Genomic DNA, 13,707 nt, shown 5'->3' on the forward strand with positions numbered 1-13,707 from the left:
CTAATTATTTTCAAAATACAGCAGAAGCTACTTTTTAAAAAAATGACAGCAATCCCAAATTGGCAGCCAATGGGGTTTAGCTGCGGTGGTTTGGTAGCAATTTTCCCCCTTCCCACCCCCCAAAAAAAAGGCACCCAATCTCGATGCTTGATATTGGCAAAAATTTGTAGAGAACCGATTTAACTGATATCCCCCTCCCCATCCCAACGATTGGCCTAAAAAAATAAAAAAATAAATTCCCAAAGTGGATTAACACGCTCTGCTTTGGTCAAACTAATTTGAAGGCCTCTTTCCCACTAGTTTTGGCACCCGGGTCTTTTACTTTTACTTGTACACCAAGGCTCGGAAGTTTTGGCACAGAAAAAAGCCTCGGAAATTGGACAGCAACTTCGGCTTTGGTTTCACACAGTGCAAAAATGACGGGAGCTGCACGAGTTGACCGGAGAAGCATTGTCCACAAGTTGGGTTTGGCTTTCTTTTTTTTTTGGGTAGAATTCACTGATGGTGATGGCTCGTAATGTGCTAGTTGGATTACAAGTCACAAGTGAGTATTTCAAACGGGTCAGAAATAAAAACGGGTGGGTATTTCAATTTCAAACAGGTCTAATTTGAGTCTATTTAATTTGTTAAAGATTTTGAGTTGTTGGATTTATCCTATGGCTGAGGTGAAGTTGGTCTTTACAGGTCCTCATCTTTGGTCTTTGGGTGAACGATACTATTTAAGAAGAGTGCCAAACACGCTGTAACTTTATTTATGGTGAACTGAGGGTTGAATACGACGTCGTCGTCTAAGGCGCCAAGCCAACACATGAGAAGACCTGCTGCAAACCTTTCCGCATTATCTGATATCTGAAAAGGAATGGCTTCGCCTTTGCCTTCGTCTCTCCATCGGCTTTCACTCCTCTCCAAACCTTCACCATCTCAAAACCACCGCCTCCTTGTAACCCCGACCCGACCCGAACTTTCCCGGTTCGAATGCCGGGCGGGCCAGACCGGGTTCTTCACCCGGCTCGGAAGGCTTATCAAGGAGAAGGCCAAGAGCGACTTAGAGAAGCTCTTCTCGGGATTCTCCAAGACTCGCGATAATCTCGCTGTCATCGACGAGCTCTTGCTCTACTGGAATCTCGCTGACACTGATCGAGTCCTCGACGAACTCGAAGAGGTTTTTCTTCTCTCCCTGTTTGTTTCTCGAGAAAAAAGAAATGCTTTCGTGAAAAATCTGATTATTTCTGTTGTTTTCGGTTTCAGGCTCTGCTGGTATCGGATTTTGGTCCAAAAATCACAATTAAGATTGTGGAAAGTTTGAGGGAGGACATAGTTGCTGGGAAGCTGAAATCTGGAAGCGAAATAAAGGTAATGGCAACATTGGCAGCATTTGAACCTTAGGTTTTAAAAAAAAAAAAATTTATATGATTTTAGGCTCCAAAAATTACCCAACTTTGCCCCATATTACGTAATTAGGTAAATAAAACAAACTTGAGTGGAGGATCCTGAATTTTCTGATCAATCAAATTGAGTGCTCGTTAGTTGATTTGTGTGTGCGTGAAATTTAATGTGGCGGTATCTGAATTGGGTTGTTTGTAGGAAGCATTGAAGAAGAGTGTGCTGGACTTGTTAACTACAAAAGGGAGCAAAACTGAACTTCAACTTGGATACAGGTACTGATCTTTTCCGAGTTTTAGAATTTTTGTCAATTTCTTTTTGATATTACATTCAATGTTGGAGTTTTTGTTGTGTTATCAGGAAACCAGCTGTGGTTATGATTGTTGGCGTTAATGGAGGTGGGAAGACAACATCTCTTGGTAAGAGACCTTTTGATATCCAACCCATTTAATCTGACAGCATGCATTCTTAAGGGAATTTTACAGGAAATGAACTGAACTTTAAGGGAATTTTAAGCAAAATTCATAGTGACATTTCCATTATATAAATCCAGCATTACAGTATTTTCTTTTAATATAATTTTTAACTATTGTCATGCTGCGGTATAATGGTTAAGGACCCGTAAATCTGATGATGATCTGATAAACTATCCTCATTCTGGAAAGCTGGCTTACAGATTGAAGGAGGAGGGGGCCAAGGTGAGAATTTGTCATCTGTTCATTGTCAGTGCAGCACTGGATTGGTTTGAAGCATATAAGGACTGGTTAGATCCAAGAAAAGAGTATTTCATGGCTTTTCTGGTCTAAATTGTATTGTGGTTTGAAATTGTGCCAGGTATTGATGGCAGCAGGGGATACATTTCGAGCAGCTGCCTGTGACCAGCTGGAGATATGGGCTGAGAGGACAGGGTGTGAGATTGTTGTGGCTGAAAAAGAGAAGGCTAAAGCAGCATCAGGTAGAGAACTTAAATGGAAGAGATGGATGAACTCATATTTGCTTTCCTTTTCTAGTTTTGTTTTGTCTATAAGAATTTAATTGACATGGTATAACTACTGACATGTAGTCTTAAAAGTGCTTTCTGAATAGTTATTTCTCAGGCTGTGAAGAGAGGGAAAGAACAAGGTTATGATATTGTCTTATGTGACACCTCTGGACGTAAGTTTGTTGGAAAACCTTCCAGAGATCAACATAAAATAGCAGGGTTTTACAAATAAACTAGTTTGAGGTGCAGTGACATGTTAGGAACCCTTGTCAGCTTCTAAAGACAAAAGAAGAGACTTTCACATAAAAATCACTTCAAGTATTCATAACAGAAAACCCAAAAGAGGGCAAGTAGAAAATCAATACCTTTTACTTAAAAGCACCTAATTGGAATGTTTCGGCGGCGGCAGAGATGGAGAGCCATATGTGCGGCGACGTTGAGGAAGAGAAGAAATATGTTGCCTAAGATCAATACTTGCACTAGTTTTTTCAATTGGAAGCTTCAAGAAATAATAACCTACCTGTTCCATAACAAGCTTGACGTACGGACTCACTTATGACATTCATCAGTCTGTCATCTCCGACTCCATTTGAACAGGAACGTCACCAGTATCAGTTAGCATCCGCGGAGTGTCATTTAGTTATTTCCCTAACAATTTAGTATCAGGGTAAGCTTTTGAAAGCACATCATGTTACACTAACAATTTAGAAACAATGAAAAAGAACAGGGATCTATCAAGATTTGGTGAATTCAGGTTTAAAACTTCCAACTTTAGAAAATAACCTAGGCAAATGGCAAAAGGTGGTCTCAGAGTTATCAAGCTAGGTGAGCATAATATTCATCTCTACCAAACAGAGAAGTACAAAACTGGTGATATATAATCATAAGCCTGCAGCAAATAAGTGATTAAAAAGGAGAAATTCCTCCAGTTTTCAGTCCACTGGGCATTACTATAAATGCAACTTATTCTACCAACAGAACAAGGAGAGTTTTGGAAACAGAAGAGCAGAATTGTAATAGTTTTTCCAATGAAATCTTCTAAAATCGCTGTTTTCTTTTTCCCTAAGATCAATACTTGCAGTAGTTTTTTCAATTGGAAGCTTCTAGAAATAATAACCTACCTGTTCCATAACAAGCTTGACGTACGGACTCACTTATGACATTCATCAGTCTGTCATCTCCGACTCCATTTGAACAGGAACGTCACCAGTATCAGTTAGCATCCGCGGAGTGTCATTTAGTTATTTCCCTGCATTGCCAGAATCATGTTACAATGACTTCATGCACCATTTACATGAAATTTTGGAAAAATGAAATGAAAAATCATTATCATCAACAGCATGCATTAGATATAATAGTTTGGCTTAAAGTCTTAATCATGGCTGCATAAATGTTAAAAACAAAATCGAAGAGCCAGCGGTCATATATATATGTGGTTAGCTATTTGCTTATATTAACTTGTTAGGTATATCACAAGTAAACTGAATTAGTAGAGATAAATAGAAACACAATGTAGAATAGAAACCATGATATGAAACAGGCATGGACCCTTGCCTCCAAAAGGGTTTTCTCAGTATGTAATCCCTATTAGATTGGAAGTGAAATGGCTTATAAAGTAAAGAAACTAGTTTGAATCCCAATACTCTTACACTAAAGAACCCTGAATGGCAGAACATTTCAAGAACACCAAGCCTGCAAACCCAGTTTCAAACCTCTCGAGAATACAGAAATACCTGAAGGATGCCTCAACGTTTCAAATCCCAGATTCAAATTCGAGACATCCCATCTTTGAATCCTGGTTCAAAAATCAAAAATCAAAAATTTGACCCAAAAACGGAAGATAAATTGAAGGAAAGCACCTTGTGGGTATAAGAGTGACCAGATTTCGGTGACATGTTCCTGAAATTTTTTATTTTTTATATTTTTGGTCTGAATGTTCCTTAAAGTTTTGATACAAACAATACCAGAGGAAAGTCGTTGGAGGAGAGAGAGGGACCATTTTGTCCTTTTCCTTTCTGCTGAGTTTGCCAATAAATAAATGGGCCTTTGTTGCGGTTGCCTCTAAATATTGATGGGTCGTTTGAGCTTTGTTTAAATGAAATGAAATTGTGCCTTTAGGAAACATTCACTTTGTATAATTCTTCTAAAACAAAAACAAAAAACTATATTCTATAATGACAATACCAAGAAACAAATAAATCATTCGACCATGAGGAAAAAAAACTAACAAAGGAAAAACAATAAACCCTTAACTTTCATTACATAAATATAGGGCAATAGAAAATTGCCCAGGAAATACATTAACAATAAACGGTCTATCTTATTTTTCTTCTCTATTTTTTTAATATATAGCGGGACCCACGGTTGCTGCTTAGAGTGGTAATGGTGTTGTTGACCTCCTCACGCGCCGCCGGTCGTGGAGGCGGCGAAACAGAGAAGGGAGTTGAGGCACAAGAGCCACCAGTTTGGGGGCGAAAACCAGCAGGGCGAGCAGGAAGAAGCATAAAAGGAGAGGCAGCCAGGGCCAGGAGGAGGGTGGAGACAAGAGAAGGCTCAAGAGTGAAGCGAGGGAGAGCGAGCCAGACGCAATGGACCAAGTGCGAGGGCGGACTACTTCAGCATGGGGAGTGCCCCTGAGGAGCAGCTCGAGGCTGAAGGCCAAGGAATATGCAATGACGCTACACAACATAAGCAGCATGAGTATGGGGTTGGTTTGGAAGAGAAGTTGGCCTGGAAATCTCACCTGGACCAAAGCCATGGCTGTGGGAATGGTGAAGCCAAAAATGCGATGGTGGATCATATTCATAGGTTTGGTTTGTTGTGCTGGAAAGTAGTTGATCAACAACTGCTGCTGATGATTCACGAACTGAAAATTAATCATCCTCACATAAGAAAAATGATTCATTGCCATGTTTGGCTTGAAGTGGGGCGGATAAATTTTTCTCTGGGTGTCGGACGGTATTTAACGTTCAGGGTCGTTGGCAATTGACCCCACCTACTTGTTAAGTTTAACCCATAGCCATACGATTTCTCTTTTATATTTACGATTTTTGCGCCTGCTTTACATGTTGGATTACGATTCGATATATCGGCAAATACACCGGGCCATATCTCAATCCTTGCACATACATATACACATACACATACACATACACATATAGTAATATTATACTATATATTATAATATATATACACATATATACATATATATATTATATGTATATATAATATATGCAATATATGTATATATATTTATTTAATATATATTATAATATACATATACATATATATATATACATATATATATATATATTATATGTATATATAATATATGCAATATATGTATATATATTTATTTAATATATATTATAATATACATATACATATATATATATACATATATATATATATATTATATGTATATATAATATATGCAATATATGTATATATATTTATTTAATATATATTATAATATACATATATACATGTATATTATATATTTATATAATATTTATAATATGTGTACATATGTGTATATATATATATATATTATGAATAAGATGTATACTTTGAAAAATAAAATTCAAATAAAAATATATATAATTCTTGTCCAAGCATACATCAAATGCAAGATAATTGTTTTTAAATTTAGATCAAGTCAAGACAGTATCAAAGTATAGTCCATGTTAAGACAGTCATGTGTGAGTGTAACAAATGAGATATAAAATGTTAAAAACAATGGCATTTTGATAGCAGCTTTTAAAAGCAGCTTCTAGATTACTTTTCAAAGTTACTTTCAAAATAAACAGAGATAAGCTTTGAATGAATTTTTTAAATTCCCATAATACTATAATTAATTTGTAAAAATTATACAAGAGGCTTCAGTTTAGTTGCGAAAGCTAGTAGGGTCAGTAGCAAGAAATAGAGAAGCAAAGGCAACCAGGGCCAGAAGGAGGGTGGAGACAAGAGAAGGCCGAAGAGTGAAGCGAGTGAGACTTGATAACATTCATAGTACTGCCAGAAGCAATGGACCAATTGCGAGCACGAGGAGTTGCCCTGCCACAGAGGAGGTGCGGCTCGAGGCTGAACGCCAAGGAATAGGTAATGACGCTTCCCAGCATAAGTAGCATGAGTATAGGGTGGTGTGGAAGAGAAGTGTTATTAAAAATTGTGATTTTTTTCTTTTTTGTAAAAACTTTTGTAATTAAAAGAAAAAGTATTTTCCTTTTCTATAAAATTCCTATACAAAAACTTTAGATACAAATAATATATAAAATAAAGCTTAAACAGTAAAGTAAAATAAAGAGATAAATAAATAGAATATGTTAAGAGTAAGAAAGCAAACATGGTATAGTGAAAGCACGTCAAAGACGTTGTTCTAAAGCCTTTGTAGCCTCCCTACGTGCAGGTAATGACAGTTTATAAGACTCCAAGATACGACCCCAATACTCAGGCTTAAGGTCCGTTATGAGCATGTTCACAGTCGGATAGAAAACTTCAAGTCATATGACCGTTGCCCAAAAATAATATAGAAAGTATGAAATATATGAAAGTATGAGAATAGAGAAATCTAATTGTAGTGCGTCGAAATGTGAAGGAGGAGAGGCCTTTTATAGGCATCTAATACTCGTAACCGCTAGACACATTTAACCAAAAAAGTTGATAGACAATGAAGAGAAAATAAAAACTAAAAATTAAACAATTTGTAACTCCTATAATAAAGAAACAATTAAAATAAAAATAAAAAATAAAACGATTTAAAATTTAAAATCCTTTCTAATAATAACAAGAAGTTGGTGGGGAAATCGTACCTGGAACAGCGTCAATGTTGTGAGACACTTTTATTTTTTTGACTACATTTGGTTTGATGAAAACGATAAAGACCCACAACGCATTTTGGTCTTGCACTTACATGGAAAGTGCTGCTGCTGCTGCTGGGGTGTAGGAAAGGGTGGGAGTGGGAGGCAAATCAACAAGTGACGTGTGTGGGGGATTGGCAATAAGGTCGTGGTTCTGTTGACATCCCTTTCACTCTATTTACGAAAACCGCGGTGGCGGTGGGTGTTCGAGAAACATCCCTGAAGTTGCTAAAAGGCCACAGCATATTAGAATTTTCGTTGCTAAAAACTACATATTGTTGGTGTTGAAAAAAAAAAATAAAAAAATAAAAAACCCTATTGTTGGTGCAAAAATTCTCTTGGATTCTTATGTTTTGTTTTTTGTGGACTCCTCTTTTATGCTTAACTCCAATTATGAGAGACATTTAATTCAAGTAGATCAATAGTGACACTCACTCTAGTCAAAACACATTTAAGGGCATTTCCAATCACAATACCTAAATGGGGCTCTAAAAATGTTGGATAACGATCGATTTAGAGCTTCAATGAAAATGGTTCATTACCATGTTTGGGGAGACTTGGAAGAGGAGTGGTCTATTTATGAAGGAAAAAGATTGATATAAATAAATAAATAATAAAAGAAAAAGCAAACTAAGATTGTCATGTCGTGTCGAGTTCGTGTCATGTCGGAATTATAAACATATCAAGAATACAGTATTAGAGTTTACTTAGGGGATGTATTGAATTAGGATTATATATGATTTGAAAGATTTTTATTAAGTGACAGGTTTCCTAGAACTTTATAGCTCCTTTAGGTTTTACCCGGATTTTTATAAAACTTGTATAGACTTTTATTATAGATTTCCATACTTTTATATGAACTTTTGTTATAGATTCAGATATATTTGCATAGACTTTAGTCACACTCTCTTCCTAAAACACCGTATGAAATCTTTTGGGTGGAGGTTAGACTTATGTTGGCCTTTATTATTATTTATACCTAAACCCTAAAAATTCTCCAAAATGCAACACTAAATTAAATTCTTCCAAATCTATGACCTTTTGAATATAGGTAAATTTATTTGGACTTTTTTCAAGTCCAAATTACATACACTCATATTTAGGTGGACAATTTAAAAATTCGAACAAGTTTGGATTGAATATACCCAAACTTTAATATGCATTTTAAAAGTTCGTGAAAATCTAAATTGTATACACTTGGATTTTTAAAGTCTTTTAAAATCTTATAACATGCTAATTTTATATTTTGATTTAACTTAAATTAAAATGTGTACTCAGTTAATTTTAAAATTCGTTTAGCAGCACTAAAAAAAAAAAAAATTAAAATGTGAAAAGTAATTGACAGATGTCAAGAGTTAATTGATCATGGATATTGATGTGGAATGCTTACTTTAACATCCCGTTACAGGAAAGTTTTTCTCCTCTCTTTCCCTTTAGAATAGAATATCGATCATATAAAAAATATAAAAAACACACAAGTTAATAGTTGGACGAAGAAAAAGTATTGACCGCACATGCTAGGATTAAATGTGAATGTCTCTTGAAAAAATGGATCTAAGTTTTCAGGATGGATTTCGACCAAAAAAAAACAGTTTTCAGGATGGATCTAAGTAGAATACCAAACATGCCCTAACTTTGTTTTTGGGAGCTGAGTTCAATACGGCGTCGTTGTCTACGGCGCCAACACATAAGACCCGCTGCAAACTTTTCCTCATTATCTGATATCTGGGATACTCAGCTCTCAGAGCTCAACAGCAATGGCTTCGCCTTTGCCTTCGGCCCTCCCTCGTCTCTCACTACTTTCCAAACCTTCACCACCTCAACACCACCGCCTTCTGCTAGCTCCGACCCGACCCCAACTTTCCCGGTTCGAATGCTTGGCCGGGCAGACCGGGTTCTTCACCCGGCTCGGAAGGCTTATCAAGGAGAAAGCCAAGAGCGACGTAGAGAAGCTCTTCTCCGGCTTCTCCAAGACTCGGGATAATCTCGCCGTCATCGACGAGCTCTTGCTCTACTGGAATCTCGCTGACACGGATCGAGTCCTTGACGAACTCGAAGAGGTTTTTCTTCTCTCCCTGTTTTTTTTTTCCTCGAGAAAATAAAAACTTTCGTGGAAAATCTGATTATTTCTGTTGTTTTCGGTTTCAGGCTCTGCTGGTATCAGATTTTGGTCCAAAAATCACAATTAAGATTGTGGAAAGTTTGAGGGAGGACATAGTAGCTGGGAAGCTGAAATCTGGAAGCGAGATAAAGGTAATGGTAACAATTGACAAGCCCTTTATGTTCATAGCAACATTGGCAGCATTTGAACCTTTATAAAAAAAATGAAATTTTATGATTTTAGGCTCCAAAAATTACCCAACTTAGCCCCATACTACATAGTTAGGTAAATAAAATTAGCTTAAGTGGAGTGTCCTGAATTTTCTGAGCAATCAAATGGAATGCTCGTAGTTTATATTTGTGTGCGTGAAATGTAATGTGGTGGTATCTGAATTGGGTTGTTTGTAGGAAGCATTGAAGAAGAGTGTGCTGGATTTGTTAACTACAAAAGGGAGCAAAACTGAACTTCAACTTGGATACAGGTACTGACCTTTTCTGAGTTTTAGAATTTTTGCCAATTTCTTTTTGATATTATGTTCAATGTAGGAGTTTTTGTTGTGTTATCAGGAAACCAGCTGTGGTTATGATTGTTGGAGTTAATGGAGGTGGGAAGACAACATCTCTTGGTAAGAGACGTTTTGATATCCAACCCATTTAATCTGACAGCATGCATTCTTGGGGGAATTTTACTGGAAATGAGCAGAACTTAAGTTTAAGGGAATTTTAAGCAAAAATTCGTAGTGACATTTCCATTATATAAATCCAGCTTCACAGTATTTTCTTTTAATATACTTTTTAACTATTGTCATGCTGCGGTATAATGGTTAAGGACCCATAAATCTGACGATGATCTGATAAACTATCCTCATGCAGGAAAACTGGCTTACAGATTGAAGAAGGAAGGGGCCAAGGTGAGAATTTGTCATCTGTTCATTGTCAGTACAGCACTGAATTGGTTTGAAGCATATGAGAGACTGGTTAGATCCAAGAAAAGCATACCTATTTCATGGCCTTTCTGGTCTAAACTGCATTGTGGTTTGAAATTGTGCCAGGTACTGATGGCAGCAGGGGATACATTTCGAGCAGCTGCCTGTGACCAGCTGGAGATATGGGCTGAGAGGACGGGGTGTGAGATTGTTGTGGCTGAAAAAGAGAAGGCTAAAGCATCATCAGGTAGAGAACTTAAATGGAAGAGATGGATGAACTTGTATTTGCTTTCCTTTTCTAGTTTTGTTTTGTCTATAAGAATTTAATTGACATGGTATAACTACTGACATATAGTCTTAAAGTGCTTTCTGAATAGTTATTTCTCAGGCTGTGAAGAGAGGGAAAGAACAAGGGTATGATATTGTCTTATGTGACACCTCTGGACGTAAGTTTGTTGGAAAACCTTCCTGGCTTAGCTGTTAACATTGTGAGCTTAGCTGATTAATTTGCAGTTGGACCTTTTGTTTATAATTTTAGGTCTGCACACTAATTACAGCCTGATGGAAGAGTTGATTGCATGTAAGAAAGCTGTGAGCAAAGTCATTCCTGGCGCTCCTAATGTAAGCTGTTGGATGCTTTTTGTGATCTTTCTATTATAAAATGCGTCAATCTAAGGATGGGAATGCACACTTCCCATTGAACAGAATAATTCTGAGTAGACCATGTTCTTTGATAATGTCATGCTCTAAAGCCTTTTGGTTAGTGGTGAAATTTGACTGTATGCTTTATGAAAGGATCATATTGTTAGAGAGTAGAAAGTTGGGAACTTATGTGCCACATGCTTCACTGTTATCTTCTCATGCATCTTCATTACTTCTATGCATTAAATCTATACTTCCATATTTCAAATACTCCATTTTATGCTATTTGTGACACAATGGCACCTGGTTCTTTCAATTCTTTGATTTGTAAATCATTCTATTCATGCCTGCCACTACCATATTTTTATATGATTGTTGAAGATTGCAAAGAGTAGCTGGTCTCTCTCTTTGATCATGTTAGTTGAGATATTTAGTTATTCTTCCAAATTCTTACATTTTGTTTTGTGAGACCATATTTTGTTTATGTGCCTAATATTTTTCTTTTAAAAATATGCAGGAGATCCTACAAGTTCTGGATGGGACGACAGGTTTAAACATGCTTCCGCAAGCAAGAGAATTCAATGAGGTAATGTTCTTATCCTTCCTCCTGGATTATTCTACTTTTGTCAGAACATAGATTATTGATTGATTCTGTTTCTTTGTGCAATTTGTTTCTCCACAATAAATTTGTTAGTGTGTTGGTTCTTTAAATTATAAATATTGTGACAGATTGTTGGGATAACTGGTTTGATATTGACAAAACTTGATGGCTCTGCTAGAGGTGGCTGCGTGGTAGGTTCAAGTCTTCTCTACCATATCATTTTCAATTTATTCATGAATTGATATGTTGGCATAGCTTCTGCTATTCCAAGGCTCAAATCTTCTTCTTTTCTTTTCAAATTATTCACTAATCCTAAGATTGTATCTTATTTTATTTTAGGTCAGTGTGGTAAATGAACTTGGCATCCCTGTAAAGTTTGTGGGTGTTGGTGAAGGTGTAGAAGACCTCCAACCCTTTGATGCAGAGGCCTTTGTTAATGCCATATTTTCATAACCCTAAAGGATGGTGAGTGTCGCATCAATTGACTATGTCCTTCTGATCCCAGATGTTAGGGATTTTTATCAGATGCTTTTCTCTCCCTGTAGAGAATTACACAATCCCTTAAATCTGTGTGTGCTGGCGGCGGGTCCTTGTCCAGCCACATAAGCAACTATTTAATTTGATTGGGGAAAATGAGGTCAGGATGAAACTTCACACGTCGAACCACACATTTAGTCTTCAGATGATCAGGATATTACTGGCATACTGTTCACATGGCAATTTTACTTTCCGGTATCATATTGCTGCTGTTGGATGAAACTCGACTAAAATTGATGCAAAAGTTGTGAAGCCTTGAGCTGCAGGGCGGTTGCTGCTGTACAGGATTGAAGCGTGGTTCTAACCCTTCATATGGCACTAAGAAATCTATGATTGAATTGATGGCTTGCTCTGCACTTGAATTGAAAGTGTATCAACATTTCTCTCGTCTCAGAGAACACAATGGAAATCATGTCACCACTGACAAGTGTGTGATATGTCGTTTTCCTTGCTAAATGCATGTTTGAGCAATGAGTTTTAAGTTGCCAGCCACAATTACTCCTCCATTATTTATTTTAATTAAAATTCCAACACATATAATTAATTTGTTATGTTATGCTTTGTTGTTTAGATGTTAAAAAGGTCAAGGAACTTTTCTTCTCATGAAGATGGTGTTGTGGAAGTTGATGAGAAGGGAAAAGATGGGCCATATCCCCAAAACAATGAGTTTATTTTTATTGATTTGATGGATGAGGAGATTTCAAAGGGCAACCGATCAACAACAATATTTTCCCAAACTAGTTGGCAAACTATGATAAGCGAACTTCATACGTGTAGGATGTTTGAAAAAGGTTTGAGTACGCAAGTGATACTCTTTCATGTAACAATTCACAAACGCTTCATCCGCATCTTGTAATCAAGTAATTTGGGAGTAACATCCTGAGGGTGATTTTCAATTGTGAAGGTTTATTTATTTCTTACTCTGAAGTCTTCTGCCTTTAATGAACGACAACCATTGTTCTCATAAAGTGCCATATAGTGAGGACTTGAGAAAATAGTTATGCACCATATGTTGTTCCCAAAAAGTGCCATATAGTAGGGATGGATTTCCTGATTTAAAAGCAACCATAGATTGATTAGGTTCCTTTTGCAGGTTTGAGTTTTTTCTATTAGTTTTTTTCCTTTTGCAGATTCTCTATGGTCTTTTTTATACTCTTTTTGAAGGTTCTCTATGGTATATGACTAAATATCTCATAAATAAATGGCCTTTGTTGCGGTTCTCGCTAAATATTGATGGGTCGTTTGGGCTTGTTTAAATGGAATGAAATTGTGCCTTTAGGAAACATTCACTTTGTATAATTCTTCAAAAACAAAAACAAAACCAAACAAAAAACAAAAAACAAAAAACTATAGTCTATATCTATAATGACAATACCAAGAAACAAATAAATCATTCGACCACGAGAAAAAAAAAAAAAACTGACAAAGGAAAAACAAAACCTCTAAAAAGACTCCATAGCTCAGCCTCATTAATACTTCCAATCCCAATATCGGTAGAGAACCCACAGATCCATGCTCCATTAGAGTCCCTTAGCAAACCACCAGCATAAATCTTCCATTAGACGAACTATCTTATTTTTGTTCTATATTTTTTTAATATATAGCGGGACCCCCACGATTGCTGCTTAGAGTGGTAATAGTGTTGTAGGCCTCCTCACGCGGCGGTCGTGGCGGCGG

At 36.7% G+C, this 13,707-nt stretch overlaps 2 protein-coding genes and 1 long non-coding RNA gene across 14 annotated transcripts; 2 read left to right on the forward strand and 1 right to left on the reverse strand.

The window, feature by feature from the left end:
* The first annotated feature begins 774 nt into the window (after positions 1-774).
* LOC117619775 (cell division protein FtsY homolog, chloroplastic-like) lies at positions 775-10,782 on the forward strand. 8 transcript variants are annotated; one of them, XM_034349811.1, is made up of 8 exons: positions 775-1,162; positions 1,249-1,353; positions 1,585-1,658; positions 1,744-1,802; positions 2,044-2,081; positions 2,231-2,338; positions 2,456-2,538; positions 10,764-10,782. In XM_034349811.1, the coding sequence occupies exons 1-7, from the start codon at positions 860-862 to the stop codon at positions 2,510-2,512; spliced, it is 744 nt and encodes a 247-aa protein (XP_034205702.1). In that variant the 5' UTR covers positions 775-859; the 3' UTR covers positions 2,513-2,538; positions 10,764-10,782. The 8 variants fall into 8 exon arrangements, 6 of the variants coding, with proteins under 6 accessions (XP_034205702.1, XP_034205699.1, XP_034205701.1 ...); XR_004584612.1 differs by lacking the exons at positions 2,456-2,538; positions 10,764-10,782 and adding an exon at positions 2,775-2,882 and having other exon boundaries at positions 2,049-2,081; positions 2,218-2,338; XR_004584611.1 differs by lacking the exon at positions 10,764-10,782 and having other exon boundaries at positions 2,049-2,081; positions 2,218-2,338; positions 2,481-2,534.
* LOC117619780 lies at positions 3,272-4,276 on the reverse strand. The gene is made up of 2 exons (XR_004584615.1): positions 4,099-4,276; positions 3,272-3,614 (listed from the first exon to the last, which is right to left on the reverse strand). It is a non-coding gene; the product is annotated as an uncharacterized LOC117619780 (long non-coding RNA).
* Positions 8,921-12,926, forward strand: LOC117619774 (cell division protein FtsY homolog, chloroplastic). 5 transcript variants are annotated; one of them, XM_034349806.1, is made up of 12 exons: positions 8,929-9,284; positions 9,373-9,477; positions 9,733-9,806; positions 9,892-9,950; positions 10,198-10,235; positions 10,377-10,497; positions 10,628-10,696; positions 10,789-10,871; positions 11,410-11,478; positions 11,622-11,684; positions 11,833-11,958; positions 12,602-12,714. In XM_034349806.1, the coding sequence occupies exons 1-11, from the start codon at positions 8,982-8,984 to the stop codon at positions 11,944-11,946; spliced, it is 1,098 nt and encodes a 365-aa protein (XP_034205697.1). In that variant the 5' UTR covers positions 8,929-8,981; the 3' UTR covers positions 11,947-11,958; positions 12,602-12,714. The 5 variants fall into 5 exon arrangements, with proteins under 5 accessions (XP_034205694.1, XP_034205697.1, XP_034205696.1 ...); XM_034349805.1 differs by lacking the exon at positions 12,602-12,714 and adding an exon at positions 12,039-12,591; XM_034349804.1 differs by lacking the exon at positions 12,602-12,714 and having other exon boundaries at positions 11,833-12,591.
* Positions 12,927-13,707: the final 781 nt, after the last annotated feature.

This window comes from Prunus dulcis, chromosome 2 (genome assembly GCF_902201215.1).
Source record: "Prunus dulcis chromosome 2, ALMONDv2, whole genome shotgun sequence".
NCBI lineage: Eukaryota > Viridiplantae > Streptophyta > Magnoliopsida > Rosales > Rosaceae > Prunus > Prunus dulcis.